The sequence below is a fragment of the Neoarius graeffei genome, chromosome 10 (assembly GCF_027579695.1).
Source record: "Neoarius graeffei isolate fNeoGra1 chromosome 10, fNeoGra1.pri, whole genome shotgun sequence".
NCBI classification, from domain to species: domain Eukaryota; kingdom Metazoa; phylum Chordata; class Actinopteri; order Siluriformes; family Ariidae; genus Neoarius; species Neoarius graeffei.
Genome location: NC_083578.1, coordinates 90,064,838 through 90,088,908, shown reverse-complemented (window position 1 = coordinate 90,088,908; position 24,071 = coordinate 90,064,838). Strand labels below are relative to the sequence as shown.

The 24,071-nt window shown below is 43.4% G+C and overlaps 1 protein-coding gene across 1 annotated transcript in view; it reads right to left on the bottom strand.

Annotated features, from left to right (window-relative positions):
- The window catches only part of rnf220b (ring finger protein 220b), a 74,807-nt gene extending 51,875 nt beyond the window's left edge, over window positions 1-22,932 (bottom strand). The window contains exon 1 of the mRNA XM_060930953.1: window positions 22,314-22,932. Within this exon, the coding sequence (XP_060786936.1) occupies window positions 22,314-22,932 (619 nt within the window). The remainder of the gene's footprint in view (window positions 1-22,313) is intronic.
- Between the last annotated feature and the right edge of the window lie 1,139 nt (window positions 22,933-24,071).

Sequence of the window (24,071 nt, the reverse complement as noted above, 5' to 3'; positions counted from 1 at the left end):
AAGTCCTGACCTTAATCCAATGGAAATGTTGTGGAAGGACCTGAAGTGAGCATTTCATGTGAGGAAACCCACCAACATCCCAGAGCTGAAGCTGTTCTGTACGGAGGAACGGGCTAAAATTCCTCCAAGCCGGTGTGCAGGACTGATCAACAGTTACCGCAAACATTTAGTTGCAGTTATTGCTGCACAAGGGGGTCACACCAGATACTGAAAGCAAAGGTTCACATACTTTTGCCACTCACAGATATGTAATCTCATCTCATCTCATTATCTCTAGCCGCTTTATCCTTCTACAGGGTCGCAGGCAAGCTGGAGCCAATCCCAGCTGACTACGGGCGAAAGGCGGGGTACACCCTGGACAAGTCGCCAGGTCATCACAGGGCTGACACATAGACACAGACAGCCATTCACACTCACATTCACACCTACGCTCAATTTAGAGTCACCAGTTAACCTAACCTGCATGTCTTTGGACTGTGGGGGAAACCGGAGCACCCGGAGGAAACCCACGCGGACACGGGGAGAACATGCAAACTCCACACAGAAAGGCCCTCGCCGGCCCCGGGGCTCGAACCCAGGACCTTCTTGCTGTGAGGCGACAGCGCTAACCACTACACCACCGTGCCGCCCCAGATATGTAATATTGGATCATTTTCCTCAATAAATAAATGACCAAGTATAATATTTTTATCTCATTTGTTTAACTGGGTTCTCTTTATCTACTTTTAGGACTTGTGTTAAAATCTGATGATGTTTTAGGTCATATTTATGCAGAAATATAGAAAATTTTAAAGGGTTCACAAACTTTCAAGCACCACTGTACCTCATACACACAGTTCTGACACTGGAGACTCCTTCCATAAACCCCGCCCCACAGAAAACGTCACCACACCAACAATGTGAATAAGCTGTTACTATGGAAACGATAATCCATTAAAATAAACCTGTGATGTGCAGCTTGCACTACGGTCAGATCTAATCTTGTAGAAAATTCAACACCTTCTGACCAATCACAGCCCAGAAAATCCTTCCATATGTTTATTGTATAAGAAGGCATTAATACTCAACTGATAACAATTATATAATGGCAGATATGAAATAAAAATGTTGGATTCTGATGTCATTAAATCTGCCGGAGTGTGAGAAGATGTTCAAAATGTCTGGGAATTATAAATGTGAAGCACAAGGCTGGAGTTGGTGGTGTCCATCATGGCACCTGCCATCATGATCAGTGCTGATTATTACTTCAGCATTTCATCTCATCTCATCTCATTATCTCTAGCCGCTTTATCCTTCTACAGGGTCGCAGGCAAGCTGGAGCCTATCCCAGCTGACTACGGGCGAAAGGCGGGGTACACCCTGGACAAGTCGCCAGGTCATCACAGGGCTGACACATAGACACAGACAACCATTCACACTCACATTCACACCTACGGTCAATTTAGAGTCGCCAGTTAACCTAACCTGCATGTCTTTGGACTGTGGGGGAAACCGGAGCACCCGGAGGAAACCCACGCGGACACGGGGAGAACATGCAAACTCCGCACAGAAAGGCCCTCGCCGACCCCGGGGCTCGAACCCAGGACCTTCTTGCTGTGAGGCGACAGCGCTAACCACTACACCACCGTGCCGCCCTACTTTAGCATTTAAAAAAAATAAATATTCCAGTTTCATTGCTGTAAAATCTTCAGAGACAGCGTGACCTGGTGGAACAGCAGGAAAAGAACGTGTATGTGAAGCCGTGTCTCTGGTGCACTGTAGCGGTGTTGCAGTGTGGGTGGCGCACATCATCTGTCTCTGTCCACATTCCATCCTTCCAGAAAAGAAGCCTCCTGAGAAGATGAAAGCTCTTCCACTTAAGCGTGTATTAGCAGAGAAAACTTGCTTCATGATGGGAGGGAAATATCAAATTAGCTTCTTTCACCTCATTGCCCAAAGTCTACGTTAAAAAAAATACAAACTTACTGAATACATTTTTAAAAAAGTAAAGTTATGTATAAGTGGAAAAATAGCAGTGTTTGTGTGTGTGTGTGTGTGTGCGCATGTGTAAACACACTCTGTTTACACACAGCGGAGAGGAAAATAACGCAGCTGGATGCACATGCACGAGCATTGATGAGTAAATATTGATCTCGTCTCTTCAGGAGGCGGCTAAATATTGAAACAGCTCCAGGAAGCTTCGGACCTTAAGGCTAAAGCGTCCATGAGATCGATACTAAGCAGCGCGTGGCTGGTTAACCCTCCTCCTCATCATCATCCTCTGATTTACGCTAGCTATGCTACGTAACCATGACGGACCCCCCATTATCCGTCTGCCAGCTGTTGCTCCTATACACATGCTCTCCTTTTGTCCCGAGTGCCCTCAATCAGACCCATCCAATCGACAAACTCCATAAAGGCTCAGACACCAAACATGATCTGGACGTGGTGATAGCATTTATACAGGTAATTTACAGCCGGGTCACGTGACCCTGTGTATTCAGGCAGATGTGTGGGCTTACAGATAACACATCAGCCACAGGAAGGTGAGAAAACAATGTGGACAATGGTGTGTGTCGTTCACTTTCACCAGCACGGGCAATAAAACCACTACAAAGGGGATTAGGACAGCGGCGGTGACGGTGGCGGCGTGCCAGGGGTGAGATAAAACACTCCACGACTTTATTTTATCTTGTGTCTTTTACTATAGTGAGATACAATAACGTGACATTTCTTTGACACAAATACACACTTTCCGTTTGTCCATCCGTTTGCTAATGCCTCACTAACACACTAATTATTTACACTTTTTTTCTTTTTCACTTTGGGAAACTGCATCAACAGGTTGTTCATACGTATCTATAAATTATTCATGAAAACGCATTACTTAATATCCATATTTATAATAGATTATGAATTGTTAAAATGATGCATTTGATTGAGGCCCTGAATTACGCATATATTGGTTCTGTTCTGGATGGTAGTGGCCAAGTAGATACCCTCTATCTAGACATGAGTAAAGTGTTTGATAAGGTCAGCCACGAGCTGCTCATGCAAAGGTTACAGGAGTATGGAATTGAAGGGTGATTTCTTCAGTGGTTCAAGATCATACCTGACAGGTCGACGACAACGGGTCACTGTTCTCAGTGTGACCTCTGACACACTACCTGTCACCTCTGGCGTACCACAAGGCTCAATCCTTGGTCCTGTGTTGTTTCTGTTGTATGCGGATGACCTTCTGGATATCATAAAGTCAAGTAAAGTAATAATGTTCGCAGATGACATCAAGATATTCAAGGAAATCAGATCAGATGCTGACACGGACTCACTCCAAGAGGACTTGTCCAATCTAGAGTTATGGTCTACAGCTTCTGGTTTCCTCTTCAACAAAAGAAAGTGCTACTCGCAGTCCATCACACGAAAGACCAAACCGGTGATCGTCACATATAAGTTGAACGCTGCTGAACTAAAGTCAACTAAATGTGAAAGGAACCTCAGTGTCTGGGTTTCCTCAGACCTTACATGGACAAAATAAGTATTAGATCAGACTGCTTGTGCTAATAAGCTTCTAGGCTATATTAGGCACAATACAGGGTGCATGCAAAATATTGCTGTAAGGAAAATTATTTACATTGCTTTGGTGCACTCATCGGCTGTCCATTGCTAGCGATGATGACTGCTTCATTAGGATGTGCAGAAATGCAGATGGGCCACAAGGCCCACACCAGAGAACAGAGTGGCCCGCAGCGGTGGCACCAATGGCCCAGCCATGCCGCCATGGAAATGGCCTTGTGAGTTCTTGCATACTATTCTCCTCTCCTAATGAAGCGCCTTGCACGGTAAGGTAAGACAAATATTGTGCCCCCATTGTGTTCTCTCTGGACCTCCAGACCTGATGCCGACTGGTGCACAAAAGTGCCACAGACCTGAAGGGTATGGAAGTTACCCCACAGTGACAACTGACTTGCCAAGTGATGCCATCCGTTGGCCATTTATGTGGCTCTTCCACATGCCATCTGGTGGTGTGACATTGACCCTGTTGGGTTCATCTGCCACACTGCACCAAAAAGTGCCCTGCTGCAGCACCTTATTGGTGATGTACTATTTAACCCATAGCTGGACCCCAGGTAGGTGCTACCACTCCAGGTCAGAACGGACCTGGGAGCAATGGTGATTTAGGGGTAACTCCACTTTCCCCAGTACTCAAGTCCTCCTGGACCTGAGACTCACCACCAGTTGCAGTTTAAAGTCAGACCCAGGACTATAGACCCAGCGCTTTCATTTAGTATATGCAAGTCAGATTTGGTCTCCGACTAGAAAGGATGCAAAAGTGCACAACTAAATATACCCGTAACCTGCCATCTCAATGCAATGTCAGCTCCTCTTCTAGGTTACAGTTACTTAATTTATTACCAATTTGCTTCTGGCACAAGTTTTTAGAGATGTTTTTTTTTTCTTCTTTAAAGTAAATGGCCTGGTAACGGTAAATCAGTCTTCCATTCCTCACATTAACTGTCCTGTGAGACAAACCAGGTCTACCAGTAACTCAAATGTCATTAAGTATGTAACACCTGGGGCGTCGTGGCTCAGGTGGATAAGGCGCCATACCATAAATCCGGGGACTCGGGTTTGATTCCGGCCCGAGGTCATTTCCCAATCCCTCCCTGTCTCTCTCTCCCGCTCATTTCCTGTCTCTACACTGTCCTATCCAATAAAGGTGAAAAAAGCCCCCAAAAAATCTTTAAAAAAACAAAGTATGTAACACCTAAGTGCAAGTCCTCGACCTGCCAACATTCACTTACTGACAGAACCATTAGAATCTGGGACAACTCTCTCTGATGAACTGAACCTTACTATGGTTAACCTGAGCTCATTCAAAGCTGTTATGTTCATTACTATTTTAGATCATTGCAAGTTATTTACGACCCTGAAAACCCTAGAACCTTTAAGACTGTTTGCCTCAAGTGCAATACTTCATGGAGCCGTACACTGCCTTTAACCTGCTGCTATTGATTTTATCATTTTTCTTAGTTATATTACGAGCCTGCAGTAATTGGACTACTAAGGCTGTTGTGGTTACCCTGCCTTACATTGTTATCTAGTGAAGCTAATAAAATAAAATAAAATAAAATAAAAAATGCATCTTAGGTCATGCTCGTAACATATCAGCAAGCTCCACTTGCTATAGTGCATTATGAAAAAATGTAACAGTGATATAATGTGTTACGACAAACTGTAATACTTTCTCATAAATAATTATAATGATTATTGTTACGAACGCACTATATCAGATACATCTTATGAATGTATTCGTAAGTCATTATACAGTCAAACAAAGCGTTACGACGGCATCTTTAATGAATTCAAAGCCACAGAAGTGCTAGCATACGGTATACAGTAAAACATGCAGCGTTAAACATTTCATGAAGTGCGTAAACTAGCATGCCAACAACACACGCAGGAAGTCACTGCGTTAAATTACTCGGTGATGATTGAAAATTCTAATATCGTAAGTGAGTACTGTACATTTTCAAACCAAAAAGAGTCACGTGTTTACAGTTTTACCAGCAAAGCAGCTCATTTTTAGGGCCGCAGGCCAGATGAGCTTATGCGATCATGCGTCATCTGTCGTTGTCCGTCCACAGTTTGCAAAAATCGCTACTCGTCCTACAGGATTGATGGAATTTCAATCAAACTTTCATACAGTGTTTCCCAGGTGGGTATGCATTAAAGTTGTCAAGATGGTGGCGCCACCTGTCATATTTACGATTTTATGGGCGTCTGAAATTTTTGGGTGACTTGTCACATTAAACGCTACTCTTCATAAACTACTGGGATGTTTTCATTGAAACTCACCCAGAAGACTCTAAAGACATATTCAAACAAGAGTTGTTCACCAGGTGGTGCCACCTGCCATGGATGCGGCTACACAGGGGTCATATGCAATTTCACAAAAATCGCTACTCCTCCTACTGGATTGATCGGATTTCAAACTCACACACAATAACAGTGGCCGGTATGAGTAACATTGCATGGATCAACTGTAACACCACCCTGTCACACAGGAGAATTTATGCGAAACTATCACACGTTCATTCCTCTGTGTGATATCCAGTACATACATGCTTTAAGGCTATCTGGGAAAATATTAATTAATTCCAGAAGACGTATTCCATTCCATTGCACATACATTAATATCATTTGGAGTCAAATCAAAAATCAAATCAAATCAAGTTTATTTGTATAGAGCTTTTAACAATAAACATTGTCGCAAAGCAGCTTTACAGAATTTGAACGACTTAAAACATGGGCTAATTTTATCCCTAATCTATCCCCAATGAGCAAGCCTGTGGCGACGGTGGCAAGGAAAAACTCCCTCAGACGACATGAGGAAGAAACCTCGAGAGGAACCAGACTCAAAAAGGAACCCATCCTCATTTGGGCAACAACAGACAGCCTGACTATAATATTAACAGTTTTAACAGGTATAACCCTCAACTGTCCTCATGGGGCCGTCCTTCACAGGAGCGGTGTGATAAAACTCCGACCAGACACAGGGCACCAGGATGGATCAAGCAGGTCCGAGGGGCAGAAGAGGCCAGCATCTCAATCCCAGGATCAACATGTAACTCAGAGGGACAGATGGGAGGGGGGGGGGGGGGGGGGAAGAGAGAGAGAAAGAAAACACGTTGTTAGGTATGCCCTAAAAGTGACAAGTATTAAATCTGTGTGGTAGGCTCGCAGAGACGAGAGTCTTTACATCAGGCATAACACACAACAATGGCATGTTAATATGGTAAACTATATCATGACCTGCTCTGGCTGGATGCTTGATTGGGTGATGGGAGCACACTCCTCAGCAATGATGAGATGCAGATGGGACCCTTAGGGCTGGCCAAGACAATTCAGTTACATTTCACCGGGTCTGGGACATGCGACAGAATGTCTGACGGCCGATTCCCTGCAGGCTACGATAGCCAGTCGAGGTCTCCACCCTCTCCACCAAAAGATTTCCTGTTGACTCCATGTAACTCAGAGGGACAGATTTGGGGTGGGGGGGAGGGAAAGAAAACACAGGTGGTTAGGTATGCCCAATGTCACCTGAATAAGTAGGAACAGTATACATATTGCACCGAGTACAAGCAGGGACTCCGGCAACTAACTATGACAGCATAACTAAAAGGAGAGAGCCAGAAGGTAACACAGGCATGAGGGAGCCCCGGGACATAAAGCAGCCAGCCACTACACCGTCAACAAACTCGAGTGAGCAAGTGAGTGGGGACTGACAGCATCCGTACATCCCAGTTTACCAAAACACTCTATGTCTGAGGACCCTCCAGATCTACACCTTTACCTCAAACACCATTAACAAAAGGCTTGACTAAACAGATATGTTTTCAGCCTAGACTTAAATGCTGAGACTGTGTCTGATTCCCGAACACTACTTGGAAGGCTGTTCCATAACAGTGGGGCTTTGTAAGAAAAGGCTCTGCCCCCTGATGTAGCCTTCACTATACGAGGTACCAGCAGATAGCCTGCACCTTTTGATCTAAGTAGGCGTGGCGGGTCATAGAGGAGCAGAAGTTCACTCAGGTACTGTGGTGCGAGACCATTTAGTGCTTTAAAGGTCAATAGTAGTATTTTATAATCAATACAAAATTTGATTGGGAGCCAATGCAGTGTGGATAAGACAGGCGTGATATGGTCATATTTTCTAGTTCTAGTAAGGACTCTTGCTGCTGCATTTTGAACTAACTGGAGCTTGTTTATGCACTTATTGGAACATCCAGACAGTAAGGCATTACAATAATCCAACCTGGAGGTAACGAAAGCATGGACTAGTTTTTCTGCATCATGCAATGACATTAAATTTCTTATCTTTGCAATATTTCTGAGATGAAAGAAAGCTATCCGGGTGATGTTATCAATGTGAGTTTCGAATGAAAGACTGGGGTCAATAATCACTCCGAGGTCTTTTACTGCTGCACGTGAAGAAACAGAAAGGCCATCCAGAGTTACTGTGTAATCAGAAAACTTACTTCTAGCTGTATGTGGTCCTAGCACAAGTACTTCAGTCTTGTCAGAGTTAAGCAGAAGGAAATTAATAAGCATCCAGTGTCTAATGTCCTTAACACATTCCTCAATTCTATTAAGCTGGTGTCTCTCATCAGGTTTTGCAGAGACATACAACTGTGTGTCATCAGCATAACAGTGGAAACTAATACAATGTTTACGAATAATATCACCCAGAGGCAACATATATAGAGAAAAAAGCAGTGGACCCAAGACAGAACCTTGTGGAACACCAAACTTTACCTCGGTACGTCTAGAAATATCACCATTTATATCAACATACTGATAACGATTAGTTAGATAAGACCTGAGCCAGGAGAGGGCCATTCCCTTAACTCCCACAACATTTTCTAGTCTATCCAGAAGAATGGAATGATCAATGGTATCAAATGCTGCACTAAGGTCAAGCAACACAAGTAGCGAGACACAGCCCTGATCAGACGCCAACAGCAGGTCGTTTACTACTTTAACCAGTGCTGTCTCTGTGCTATGATGAGGTCTAAATCCTGACTGATACATTTCATGGATGTTATTCCTATGTAAATATGAGCATAACTGCTGTGCCACAGCTTTTTCAAGGATCTTGGAGATAAAGGGGAGGTTTGATATTGGCCGATAATTGGACAGCTGACAGGGATCAAGGTCAGGTTTTTTAATCAGGGGTTTGATAACCGCTAGTTTCAAGGATTTGGGTACATAGCCAATCGTAAGAGAAGAATTTATTATTTTTAGAAGCGGTTCAATTACTCCAGGCATTATCTGTTTGAATAGATGTGTCGGTAAGGGATCTAGTACGCAAGTTGAGGCTTTTGATGTAGAGATTAATGAAAGTAATTCAGTTTCTTTTAGGGGAGTAAAACATTCTAACTGATGATCTGATACAGTTATATAGATTAACTACAAGGTCACTTTCATTGTCTGACCTTAAATTAGTAGTTTGAATTTTTTGTCGGATATTCTCAATTTTGTCATTAAAAAAATTCATGAAGTCGTTGCTACTACATACTGCAGGTGTGCATGTGTTGATAGTGGACTTATTCCTGGTTAATTTTGCTACAGTATTAAATAGGAATCTAGGATTATTTTTGTTCTCTTCTATTAGGGAGGAGAGATATGTTGATCTCGCAGCACTAAGAGCTTTTCTATACTTCAGGAAGCTCTCCTTCCAAGCTAATTTGAACACGACCAATTTTGTTTGACGCCATTTATGTTCCAATTTTCGAGTGGTCTGTTTTAATGTGCAAGTGTCATCATTATACCAGGGTGCTAATTTTTTGTCTCTGACCATTTTCCTTTTTAGAGGAGCTACATTATCTAAAGTATGGCGGAATGTTGACTCTAAGCATTCAGTTGCCTGATCAAGTTCTGCAGGGGCTGACAGTGACCCAATCAAAGTTGATAACTCTGGGAGATCATTTATAAAGCTCTGTGCAGTAGTTGACGTGAAAGTACGTTTAATACAGTAGCGTGGTGAGGTGCATATATTATTACTCAGACATATTTTGAATGAGATGAGACAATGATCTGAGATAACTTCAGACTGTGGAAGTATGACTATATTGTCTAAGTTTAATCTGAATGTTAGTATTAGATCAAGGGTGTGACCACCATTATGGGTCAGTCCTATGACATTCTGCTTAATCCCGACTGAATCTAAGATGGACACAAACGCTGTTTTTAAAGGGTCTTCTGGGTTATCGAAGTGAATATTAAAATCTCCAACAACTAATGCTTTGTCTAAGGAAATAACCAGATCTGAGATAAAATCTGCAAATTCAGAAAGAAACTCAGAATATGGCCCCGGGGGCCTGTAAATAATAAGCAATGGAATTAACTGGGTAGACTTATTTTTCGAGGCTACATACATTATATGAGTATGAAGAACTTCAAATGTATTAAATTTATAACCAGGTTGGTTTGTGTGTTACACCTAGATAATCGTTATAAATAACCGTGACGCCTCCTCCTCTGCCAGTTAGACGAGGCTGGTGTATATAACTGTATCCAGGAGGACTCGCTTCATTTAATGCTATATATTCATTTGGCTTAATCCATGTTTCTGTTAAACACAGTACATTAAACTCCTGATCAGTAATGAGTTCATTAACCATTAGCGCTTTAGATGTAAGAGATCTAATATTTAATAGCCCCACCTTTAGATCAAAGGTGCTGGCAGCAGCTGTACAGTCAGTCTGATCTAATTTTATATTGATTAGGTTACTGGAACAAACTCTCTGAAAATTTCTACCTTTTTGTTGAGCTCGGGGAACAGACACAGTCTCGATGTAGTGGACCCTGAGTGACGACTCTGTGCAGCTAGCAGACAGTCGGTTTAGCCTGTTCGTCTGCTCCCTGGCCTTGGCTCTGGATTGTCAGAAATTAACTAGGCCTGTTCTGAGACTATGACCTATGCTGCAGGAAATGAGAGCAGCACCTTCCCGAGTGGGATGGATACCGTCCCGCCCTAACAGGCCAGCAGTGCCCTCAAAATTAGCCCAATTATCTATAAAGCCCACACTGTTTTCAGAGCACCACCTGGACAGCCAGCAGTTCAGCGACCATAACCTGCTGTAAGCTACATCGCCACGCCGCATTGGGATGGGGCCAGAGCATACTACAGCATCGGACATCGCCTTCGCTAATTTAAACACCTCTACAAAGTTACTCTTAGTAACCTCAGACTGACGAAGGCGTATATCATTAGCTCCTGCATGGATAACTATCTTTGAGAACCTGTGCTTGCCTAGGACCCTAAGATTACCTGCTATGTCCGGCGCCCTGGCTCCCGGTATACACCTGACTAAAGCTGCTGGTGCCCCTAAAGGCTGAGCTAATTTCACGTGCCGTATGATAGAGTCCCCTATAACCAGAGCTCTTTCAGGTTTCTCAGTGGGTGCATCACTAAGGAGAGCAAACCTGTTCGACACGTGACGCGGAGAGGAGTGGTGCTCCCGTGGGCGAGCCTCAGCAGTAGCTTTGGCTCTACGCTTATGCCGCCGAGCCGTCACCCATTCGCCCCGCTGTAAGGGCTCTAATGCCGGAGTTGGGGGATTGCTAACTCCACCTAGGGCGTGCAGACTTTCCCTAACAGAAACTACACTGTTCTCATGCTCACTAACCTGCTCTAAAGCCTGGACACGCGCTTCTAGCACTGTAATCTTCTCCGTCAGAGAGCTAACTAATCTGCACTTATCACAAGTAAAGCTAATAAAGCTATCGCTAGTGACGGAGGAAGAATGACTAAACATCCTGCACTCAGCACACTGAACAGGCTGAAGGTGTGCCATGATGAAAAGATTCACGTACCTTAAATGAAGATCTGTTGATATTAAAGCAGATCAGATGTGGATGGCCTCCGCTTGTGGACTTTACACAGGAGGAGAGAAAAAGAAAGCTTCCGGTCTCGGCGTTCTTCCGAAAAAAGAAAGAGAAAAAAACGGGAAAAAAAACGGAAAAATGAAAGCGACAGTACAATAAAAATGAAGAAGATACTGGAAATTTATTTGTAGAAAAAAAGTTAAAAAAGGATTAGTAATTAACACCGGCACTCGCGGGAAAAAGGACTCGGCACGAACAACCAATCAATCGTGTCAATCGTGTCAATCGTGATTTGGTATCAACCCTCTCAAGATTCAAGCTAGATCTCAGTTTGTCCTGGTTTTAGACTTGACAAAAATGATCTTGAGTAGAGGCTGCCATTTCTTCAAGAATCCTCAGTTCACTATTCATCATGTGACTGGGATGGGGAGGGACAGGAATCATAATGCAGACATTTAATCACTGCCTTAAAGTGGAGCTCCTGATGAGTTTATGAACAAAATATTTCCAAGGGCACAGAATCCCCCTGAATAGAATAATAATATTACAGCACCATGAATGAACCATCGAATTTTGTCATGTTGTGTTTTTACCTTAATAAATCACTGCATTGTCTTGTGACAGTGAGACCAATAATGAGAGACACATCGCAGTTATGATACGTATGTATTCCCTTCTTTGACGCCGCATGCCGTGCGCCAGAAACACCACCACCACATTTATTATGGTGTGACTCTGCTGGGCGCCTGGGGGACAGCAGTGAACCAGCACGTTCATTTTACATCACTACTGTAGAGTTACCATCCAATATCACACTTGATACGTCAAACAGGTGTCTGGTTTCATCTGTCATGTCCACACATATGACCAGCGCCATTAGGACTAATCCCCATGCACCTGTTCCTGATTAGAGTGCAATCACAGCGCAGACATTTATATAAGGACTCTGAGTAACACACAGACTTGTATTTTGTGTCGCTTTTCTGGTTTTGACCCTGTTTGTGCTTTTGGACTGTGAGAGTATTGCATTCCCTCTGATATCCTGTCTGGGCCTCACTCCACCACTGCCTGTTTTTCAACTCCGCCTTTGTCTCTGCTTTGGATCTGTTTGCTCGCGTGTTTTCAATAAAACTCTTCCTGCGAAACACTTACATCCATTTATTGCCCTGACACGACACAAACTGTCAACTGTCCAACAAGCGAGTGGACTAATGAAACTGTTTTAACTCGTTTTATATGAAACTGTCGCGAATATTTTCTGTAAAATGTGTTAGTAAATATCATAATCCCATGTTATTTTTTTTCAAAAGCAAATTAATAATAAGCGCTGGATAAAAACCCATCTATCTTATGGAAATAAAGATACAAATTTTGTTGTTCGGTGGTCAAGTGTTTATGAGAGACGTTGCCTTGCTCTTACACTCAGGTTCCCTGTGAGGGACACGTTCATCGTACATACAATCGTATAGTCAAAGCTATCAAAAATCAGGTCGATGCATTACTTTATTCTCTTAAGTACAGGGCTCTGCTTATAACAATAGGTCAGTTGTTTTATAGAAGTACGCAGTTCTAATATGAATAAATGCTATTTTCTTTATTTTGGACACAGGTTTGGATGGGAAAGGAGTGGAAGTCCTCTTCCATGTCACCCTCTAATTCAGAGCTCATAAACAAACGTTGTCCCCGTTTTTTTTTTCCATTTCATTTTTTTTTATTTACGTAGTAACCATGACTACTTTGGTACTGTATCCGGTTACAAATGATTTAACTTCTGTATAAATCCATCCATCCATCCATCCATCCATCCATTATCTGTAGCTGCTTATCCTGTTCTACAGGGTCGCAGGCAAGCTGAAGCCTATCCCAGCTGACTATGGGCGAGAGGTGGGGTACACCCTGGACAAGCCGTCTGTATAAATCTATGCTTATAAAAAAGATAAAGTCTGTATGAGCTATGCATCGATTGAAATTCATCCTTATGAGCGTGGAAATATTGTGTGCGTCTTTCCTGCCTTAGTTTGTGCAGTCAGAGAGCCTCTGGAACAAGACGCTAGTGTTGGAGGTGTTAGAAATGTACCGCAGGGAAAATACCATCTTTAAAAACTTAACCTTGTTACCTGAACACATTCACCCCGTGGAATATTTGGAACATTCCACAAGCCATATGTCCAACAGGAAGTTGCAACATGTGATATTTTGTTGCTATTGTGATGATAATTTCACCGTAATTTCCTGAATGTCCTAATGAGTATGGATGCTAGTTAACCACAGTTCGTGCATTAGAGAAATCTATGCTAATATTTTGTTCTCTTTTAAGAACAAAATACAAAGAAAAATTTTAATAAATACTTTCAAGAGTAAAACAGCTGAATGTCACTGTGCTCACTGAATCAGCCAGAAAGAGGTGAAGTGGACAGTAGAAAGCAGAAAGCATGCTGTCTGGCTTTGCCCACGCTCTCTCTCTCGCTTTTTATCAGGGCTCGACCCAAACGTTTAAAATACCTCCCGAAGGGAAATAAACATGATTCGGCCCAGTGAAGACATCTGCCCTCTTGAAAAAGGGATGAAAAAAGCAGGATGTGTTTAAACAGCTGTTGGTTTACTTTGTACTTTTTTGAACGTTGTGAGAGACGAGCGCTGAAATAACACGGTGGTTGGAGACGTGGCCCAGAGGTCAGACATAAAACAAACGATAATAATCAGTTTCCTGATACAGTGAGGAAACGCATGAGGTCATGGGGGTCAGAGATCAGAAACAGAAAAGCCAAAATTATCTGTGTGTTCTGGGTCTCTGGGTGGGAAGAACGGCATCACTGCATCGCTCTCTCTCCTGCCAATCATAAAACACATGCGCTGATGTATGCAGAAGAGGGCAGATTGCACTTTCTTCCAAGTGTTCAGGTGTCCTGTGGCCTCGCATGAGCAGCAGGTCGAAGTCTCTTCGGAAGAACATGCTAAACCTGAAACTTCTCAGCTTGTACTGTAGCTGTCCCACAAAAAGGGAAAAGGGAGCTTTGTTGTAGGCGAGCGAGTGCTGGCCTCTGACTAGGAGAGAGAACGTTAGGCGTCTAGAGAGGAATGAAAGAGCTATGCTGCAGTGGATGTGTCATGTAAAGCCTGAGGATGGGTTAAGCTCAAGCAGTCTTCATCTGAGGCTTGGTCTCCTGGATCTGGATGCTGACCTCAGGTATCGGCGTTTGCGGTGGTTTGGCTACATGCGGCGCAGTTCCACCACGACTGCAAGAATCGCGGCCCCCCAGGTGGAAGGTGCAATAAAGGGGGCAAGACCTGGAAAAAACTAGTTGCACAGGACTTACAGGAGTGGGGCCTCACTGCTAAGGATGGTCTAGATCAAAAGTATTGCTAAAGGATGCTACAGTCAAGCTGTACATCATCTGACACACCTGTGGTGTAAGAAGACGTTAAAATGGATAGTGAGATCATGAGTGGATGTGAATAAGTAAGAATTACAGGACGATACCATTTCCCAACAGCAGAAGTTGCACTCTCTTAGAGTGACCTCTGAACTCCATCCATTATCCATAACCAATTATCCTGTGCAGGGTCACAGGCAAGCTGGAGCCTATCCCAGCTGACTATGGGTGAGAGGCAGGGTACACCCTGGACAAGTTGCCAGGTTATCGCAGGGCTGACACAAACAAACATTCACACTCACGGTCAATTTAGAGCCACCAATTATCCTAATCTGCAGGTCTTTGGGGGAAACCAGAGCACCTGGAGGAAACCCACACAGACACAGGGAGAACATGTAAACTCCACAGAGAAAGGCCCTCGTCAACCACTGGGCTCAAACCCAGAACCTTCTTGCTGTGAGGCGACAGTGCTAACCACTACACTACTGTGCCACCCCACCTCTGAACTCAATTTCCAGAGTTTGTACTCCATGGTATGTAAGTGCTTCCCAAAACTCTGAATGATGCCTTGTTGATTCCTTGATCCTACCTCCGTCAGTCCCTGATCTAGAAATCGATTCAGTACGATTCAGAGCTGGGAAACATCAGTAATTAACTAATAAAGTTACTAAGCTGCTTTAAAGCTCCACTTCAGTGAACAAGAACATCTCATTTGGTGAATATGTTTGTTCGAGATTCCTCTCTTGGTTCCTTTCTCTGCTACCTCTTGATGAAGGAGTTAAGAAGTGAAACGCTGAAGCAAGGAAAGAAAGCGAGAAGAACCCCTTCACAAGTTCAACTACTCATTGCGAAGTCTTGCCAATCTCTGAGTTGTATTGATCATTCCCTGTTTTTTGTATTTCATACCTGATTGTATTTTTAACTGCTGACTTTTCTATCTTTCTGGATGTCAGACTATGTCATTTAAGCTGTAAATTACAAACTTGCATACTCTCTGCTGTTTCATACTGGCTATCGTATATTAATGCTCCAGTCACAGGGTCGGTCATGGAGTATATATCCTCGGCTGTGGAGCTGCACTTGCTCCGTGGTTGTCATGGTGAGTGAAGACTCTGCACAACGTCCGTTTACACTGTAATTACATCATAATGCTTGCAGCAGGAAGCTAAACGTCTTCTCACAGTGAAGTATGCTGAGACCTGAGAAAGCTTCAGGAGATAAAAGTGTAACTCGAGAGGGATAAACCCACATTCTGATGGGTTTCTTTTGCTGCATTTTTATTCACAATTTTGAGCTAAGGCTAGTGAATTGTCCAATCAGGTTTTAAGTTGTAGTTTTGTTTTTAATCCAGTTGCTTCACTTTTTCATGTCATTTCATGGGGAAACCATGGCCTAATGGTTAGAGAAGCACCTTTCGGACCAAAAGGTTGCTGGGTTGATTCCCTACACCAGCAGGAATGGCTGAAGTGCCCTTGAGCAAGGCACCTAACCCCCAGCTGCTCCCCAGGCTGCTCTGGATGTGTTGTACGTTGCTCTGGATAAGAGCGTCTGCTAAATGCCATTAATGTAATGTTTCTTTTGTTGCAGGGCCGTAGATTAACACAGTAACATCCTCTAACAGGCTGTAAAGTTAAACACACTAGTCGTGTATGATGTCACTATTGAAGTTGCTAAGTATTTAATATTGACAGTAAACATATATAATTTATTAATTTACCTGTAAAAGCTAGTTTTAGCTAATCTATCTGCATATGCTATTGCACTAGATCACGCTAGGTGCTACGTGAGAAACCGCCAGGAACCTACGCTCACTGGCCATGTATCAAATCCCACAGATACAGATCAAGAGCTTCAGTTAATGTTCACAATGTTCAAACATCAGAACGGGAAAAATTGTGATCTCACAGTGTGACTTTCTCTCACTGTGGTCTGGGTGTTGGTTTGATCCAGATGGACTGGTTTGAGTATTTCAGAAGCTGCTGATCTCCTGGGGTTTTCACACACAACAGTCTCTAGAGTTTACACAGAATGGTGCAGAAAACAAAAAAAAAACAAGTGAGTGAGTGAGTGACAGTTCTGTGGGTGGAAACAAACACCTTGTTGATAAGAGAGGGTCAGAGGGAAATGGACAGATTTGAGGTGGTTCGATCTTTTTTGCCAGGAAGGATATAGTAACTCATATAATCACTCTTTACAACCGTGGTGAGCAGAAAAGCATCTCAGCATGCAACAGCAGAAGAACACATTGGGTTCCACTCCTGCAGCCAAGAACAGGGATCTTAGAATCAAGAACAAGTTCCTATTAAAGTGGCCAGGGAGTGTATAGCCATTTGGGCAAAGTGAGGCGAACAAATCGCTGTTGTGTGAAGACGGAGTAAGAATTATTATCCAGTTCCGGTGCAGGAAGTGACTAAAACTGATTATGTAGTTGTGTTGGAACACACATCAATTATTGCTAGCAATCAGGTCCATCGTACTCTGAGTGTGCTACAGAATACAACTTAAAATTGGAATAAAATTAAGTTTTTTTTTTTTTATTTATCACCAAACCTGAACAGCGAACGGTTAATGCAGCTAGCACACGGCTTTGACTAGCAAATATTACAAATAGTCTCAATACTGTAATAGCAAAACCTTCTGAAACTACTGAGGTCCAGATCAATGCTCTCAAGTCTCACGCATTGGGCGTGAGACACACGCATTTCAAGCAGTTCACACGCTCACACGCCACACCTTGTATCTCTCACGCACAGAAATTACTAAGACACTGCCCACCAAGGTCCACCGCTATTTTTTAACTGTGGACGAAGAGCAGGCATCAAGTGGTTTCCTGCAGAGTTCAGAAATAGCTTGCCATACACTGGTCAATAAATTGAGAAATGTAGCTACCCAACAGCCAATCAAAAAATAGCATTGTTGTATCCGGTTAAAATTTACGTGATCCGGCCAATACCTTTCCAAAGAAGACGATGCGGTGAAGTGCAGACCGACACACATTGGACGACGCAGGAGCGCCATATTCAGAATCAGAATTACTTTATATCCCCGGAGGGAAATTCAAAATTGCAACCAAGCTCCTGAATCAAGGAAGAAGCAAATATGTCTAAAAATAGAAGATAAAATAGTCCTTAAAAAAGAATAAATAAAAATAAAATAAATTTAAATAAGTTCAATAACTTAAGTAAAAGCAAAATGAAGTGATTTTATAAACAATGATTCTTATACTGCACATATATATTCAACACGGCCGATTGCTCTAAGACAACGAGGGAGGCTCAGCCTCCTCTAAAAATTCTGGATCTGAAATAGCAATGTTATAAGTTATAACATTGCTATTTCAGATCCAGAATCATAGAAATATATGTGCTCAACCCAACTACAGTGCGAAATCATTCCGTTATAACTTTCCCCAGTTCGCCTAATGTGTGCGTGAGTTTTTCCCCCTCGTGACAGCGCGATGCAGCCCAGCCTCAGTGGACTTCAATGGCATTTGGGAGCTCTGCGCTTTTCAATCTCAAAATGCAAGACGATTATTGGACAAATACTGCGAAAACGCCCGCCCACGGAGTCTCACGGACTCCCAGCCTCAGTGGACTTCAATGGCATTTGGGAGCTCTGCGCTTTCAATATCAAAATGCAAGGCGGTTATTGGACAAATACTGCAAAAATGCCCGCCCACGGACTCCGAGCCTCACAGTGGGAGGGACATGGCAAAGCTTTCCGCGAGGAGACTGGTGATTGGTGAAAGCGGCCGGATATTTTCTTTGATTGACAGCTCGTTTCAAATATAGACAGGCAGCGGTGAATTTCAGTTCAGTCCCATGCGGATTCGCAAGTGCTGTGGTGTATTGTAAGAGATCAGCTTACATTTCGATTTCATTCATTACATACGGTTTCTACCAGCTTTTTTAGTTTGTATATATTTTCATTGTAAATAAAGTGTAAATATAGTGTTGTCAAGTTTGCTATCTTAGTTCCAGAAATTTCGTTTATTTGAGTGACTGAACTTGAACTTGAGGGGGCTAGTCAGCTAGCAAGAAAGCTGCGCACGGATGCCAAGCATTGCTGATTTAATTTTGGCGAAGCCATTTGCCAGGCTTCCTTTCGAGGAAAAAATTAAAATTAAAGAGCAGGGTAGACCAACGCCTCAAATTGACTTGGTGAAAAAGGTAGGGAATAATACTCGTTCCTTTCAGCTCTCCTGGTATGAGAAAGTGAATTGGCTAACAGCAAGTGACCCACATCAACAACAGTAAATAGGCTACTTTAGTAATATGTCATGGATGGACCAAAAATATAGAATCTATTTAAAATGTTTATGCTGAGTATATTATATTGGAATATATATTTTTCTGGATATGAATTAAACACAGCTACAATTTGGAAAACATTTTTAAACAAGGCAGCACGGTGGTGTAGTGGTTAGCACTGTCGCTTCACAGCAAGAAAGTCCGGGTTCGAGCCCCGTGGTCGGCGAGGGCCTTTCTGTGCGGAGTTTGCATGTTCTCCCCGTGTCCGCGTGGGTTTCCTCCGGGTGCTCCGGTTTCCCCCACAGTCCAAAGACATGCAGGTTAGGTTAACTGGTGACTCTAAATTGAGCGTAGGTGTGAATGTGAGTGTGAATGGTTGTCTGTGTCTATGTGTCAGCCCTGTGATGACCTGGCGACTTGTCCAGGGTGTACCCCGCCTTTCGCCCGTAGTCAGCTGGGATAGGATCCAGCTCGCCTGCGACCCTGTAGAAGGATAAAGCGGCTAGAGAAGATGAGATGAGATGAGATGAGATGAGATTTTTAAACAAAAACACAGCCGAGAACATTTCACACTACAGACCTGGATTAAAAGTGAAGGGTTATCAAAATTGTCAATAAAACATTTCTCAGTCAAAATAAGTAAAATATAGGGAAAGTGTCATTGAATGAAATGTGTGGCCCCCAGCTCTATGTTTGGCTCCCCAAGGTCAGTGCTTGTGCCTATTCCAGAACACTCTGCTGTTACTGCTGAGGTTCCTGACAAAGAGCTGCTTTCAATAATGATCAATTTTTAAACAACATGCCACAATTTTAAAATATAAAATGTTAAAATATACCCCCCAACACCACCATCATGTATATTGGACAGTAGGCTAATGAGCCAAAAGAACCTGTTATTTCACAGTTTGTGACCCTGCCAACAATCAGCCAGATCAGAGGCAAGAGTATGGGCAAAATTGATGTGTTTTTTCTTTTAAAATCTGGAAATATCGTAACCGACCAGCCTCCCCTGTTTGAAAGACTACCAGCCGCCACTGCTATTCAATGAGTAGCCTACAGTACAGTAAATCATCTCATGATTTTGTATTTCCTGAACGAAATTAGTACTTGCATCACAAAAATAATGAAAGCTGATGTTGGGGAATATTGTCTCCAGCTAATAATGTTAACTATCAGTTTGCCCAGAGTCTGTGAGCTTGTCTCGCCACTTCAATCTTGAATCCTTGCTAATTTCAACAGCTATTTTTGACACCTGTTTTTAGTCCTAGTGTTGCACACTTGAATGAAAACTCAGTGTGATTTTTTTTTTAATCTCTTCCTTTACTGGGTACTTGCCAAACTGCAAAATACACAGATATAGTAGTAGATCGTTACACGCTTCTGTTTACACATTGCCCTTGACAGAACTCTCTCCTCAATCATGGCTGTTAAAATGGCAGGCCTGGAACCACTGGGTTTCAAGTGGGAGCCCCCTACCCCCGTACTGAAGGCCTCAAAATCTGCCACTAACACTTACAACACAACACCAATCATAACCCCCCACCCCCGTCCTCCCCCACCCCCCGCCGTCCTCCTCCACCCCCCTGTGTGCCACCGCCAACACCCCTCACCAACACCACCCCTGCCCTTCCCGACAAAATCTCACTCTGAACTGACTTCAAAACTTGAGAGCCCTGGTCCAGATGTTGGTGTCCTCATAGCTATTTCCAGTGATGTTAGCATAGTTAGCATAATTAGCACAACAGAGTGACAAACTGATCCTGACTAGCTATGTGTTATTGTAAAGTAATAGTAAGATTAATCAGTCGTAGTAAGATTTCAGGGTGAAGTATTTCCTTAGCGCAGGGATGGGATATGGGATGGGAATGTCACTCGGAAGGGTGTAGGTGTACAGCAGCGTAGGCTAATGGAGGCAAAACAATTCAAACTTTTCTCTCCGAATGCTTCACTTCTGAAGACTTAATATGTGGGTTTCTCTCCCATATCCATGTCAGTCATTATTATTTTTCCCATTGACACACGTATCTAATCCATCGCTCCTCATCCAGCCCTCACAGCGTTCTGCTTTCATGTGGAACGCAGCCGAAACTTTTTCCCCTCCACGCTCGCCAGAGGATCTGTCTCTCTCTTTCCCGCCCAAACACTCGGCGCAGCCAATTACAGAGCGAAATGACGAGCGTTTCCGCGTTCGCCTGACAGTCCCTCCTACTCATTTTTCAACAAAATCAAAAAAGGATGGAAGGTGCGGGGGCGATGTGTTGAGCTGGAGGTGTAAAGCGCAGCCTCACCTGCTCGTTAGCACTGACGTGTTGTCTTGGGGCTGATTTGCGCATCTCCCACGTTTTCCAGATGATTCATGATTCTGAGCGCAAACGATCATTACAAGTACTGTACAATGACATACCATAATGATATACAATACTACGGCTCAGCTACACTTGCGTGTTTGAACTTCACAGGGATTCAAGAAAAAAGCATGACGTCATAAAATGATTCTAGTTCATGCTAATGCTTACGAGCTCCGAATTAAACACACGTGTGTACAAAAGTGATATTAAACCCTGAATGAAAAACGAGATGCAGTTCTGGTCTCTATGGGGCCGTTACTTTAAAAGCACTCATTTCGCCAATAAAAGAAAAAAAAACCCAAACATGATTATTTTCATACGCTGATTTTTTTTTTAAACAATGAAAATGCTGTTGAAATGAAAGGAACAGGATTTTCTGTTTCTGAATCATAAACCACAAGACAGCAGACGTTATGAACTTCATCTTTCACTAATTACAAAGTCTGGTTTTGTGAAAAGTCATCCAAAGGTCACGTCTGCTGTCTGATATTTTCAGCTGTGATGGAGTTTGTTTCAACGTTAGTAACCATGCAACAGATTATGAGCTGACAGATAGCGCTGGTGTATACATGCGGAAAAGAATGCTCAGGAAAATCATCAACGACAGGGTGATGGAGATGATGAAGATAACGAAGATGAATGTAACAGCACGTCCTGTCGAAACATTTCGTTCCTCTTATACCTCGGCACTTTGCCAACAATTACAGCTTCCTATTTACAAAGTGTTGACACTGGAGACTCCTTCCTGCTGTTCTCTGAACAGAAACCTTCACCTTCATTGTCAGTTTTCAATTCCACACCTTTTTTAAATCTGTTTATTATTTCTGGAGCGTCTTCTGTGAATGACCTGTTACTATGGAAACAATAACATATTACATATTACAACCTGCGCGACTGTCCACGCGAGCTGCTGTTAGAGAAACGTGTTCCACTCATGTGTACATGTGAGAGTGACGATATCACAGACTTACAGCCGTCCTTCTGTTCCTCGGGGCTACATGAGGCCTCGGCGTCCACCAGCAGCCCTGACATGCTGAACCTCTTTTTCCCAGAATCCTCAGCTGCTTTTAGGGCACCGGGAGACCCGGAGGGCAGTTGGTTGACCCTGAATTCGAACTCCTTCCCTTCAGTGACCGTGTAGCACAGACGAGGCGACGTGTCCGGCTCCGGGCCTCCCTTCAGCCTCTTGGTGGGCAGGAAGGCGGAATGATAAATCCCTGTGTCTCTGTCCTCATTTGTGGAAGAGAACGGCCGGAACGCTCCCACTGCTCCGTGCCCGAGCATGCTCAGTGGAGCTGGAGTGAACTGTGGATGCAGGTGGAGCAGAGAGGCAGGGAAGTCCCGGGGCGTGAAGCCTCCCTGCCTCTGGTACACAGAGGAAAAGGTGTACGAGCCACTGGGGAACGGGAGGTGCAGGTCTTTTTCCAGAGAGACCGGAACGCCGAACGGACGCGAGGTCTGGCAAGGAACAACAGAGGGGTCACGATCGGATTCAGGCGTCGACGCCAGGACCATGAGGGCGGGTGAAGACATGGAGTTTGGCACATACGAGGAGCTCTCCAACTTGAAAGCTGCACGGTGGAGGTCCATTTCTGCTGAGAGAGAGAGAGAGAGAGAGAGAGAGAGAGAGAGAGAGAGAGCAGACGTGCGTCTACACGTGGATCATCCGCTCACACACATCTGTGGGGAAAAAAAACAGTGATGTTAGTGACAGAATCAAGAGTCCATGGTGTAACACATAACTACACAGACTAACACACAAATACCAAACTACACACAGAGGAACACAACTACACAACTACACACAGACTAACACAAATATACAACTACACACATAGGAGCACACATCTACACACAGAGTAACACACAACTACACACAGAGTAACACAAATACACAACTACACACATAGGAGCACACATCTACACACAGAGTAACACACAACTACACACAGAGTAACACAAATACACAACTACACACATAGGAGCACACATCTACACACAGAGTAACACACAACTACACACAGAGTAACACAAATACACAACTACACACATAGGAGCACACATCTACACACAGAGTAACACACAACTACACACAGACTAACACAAATATACAACTACACACATAGGAGCACACATCTACACACAGAGTAACACACAACTACACACAGTGTAACACACATCTACACACAGAGTAACACACAACTACACACATAGGAGCACACATCTACACACAGAGTAACACACAACTACACACAGAGTAACACACAACTACACACAGAGTAACACAACTACACAACTACACACAGAGTAACACAACTACACAACTACACACATAGGAGCACACATCTACACACAGAGTAACACACAACTACACACAGAGTAACACACAACTACACACAGAGTAACACAACTACACAACTACACACAGAGTAACACAACTACACAACTACACACATAGGAGCACACATCTACACACAGAGTAACACACAACCAGAGGTGGAAAAACCCGGGTGCAGAAAGTAAAAACCCTGCCACATTTTTGCTCCAGCCAATTCAATAAACCAGCTGATCCTAATTACCACATCCCCTAAGCCAGGTTGATGAGCTCATTGGTGAAATCACCTGTGTTGAGAGCACAGGCAGAAGGAAAACCTAAGCAGGACTTTTACTTTGTCAATCCAGTTTTTCCACCTCTGCACACAACTACACACAGACTAACACAAATACAC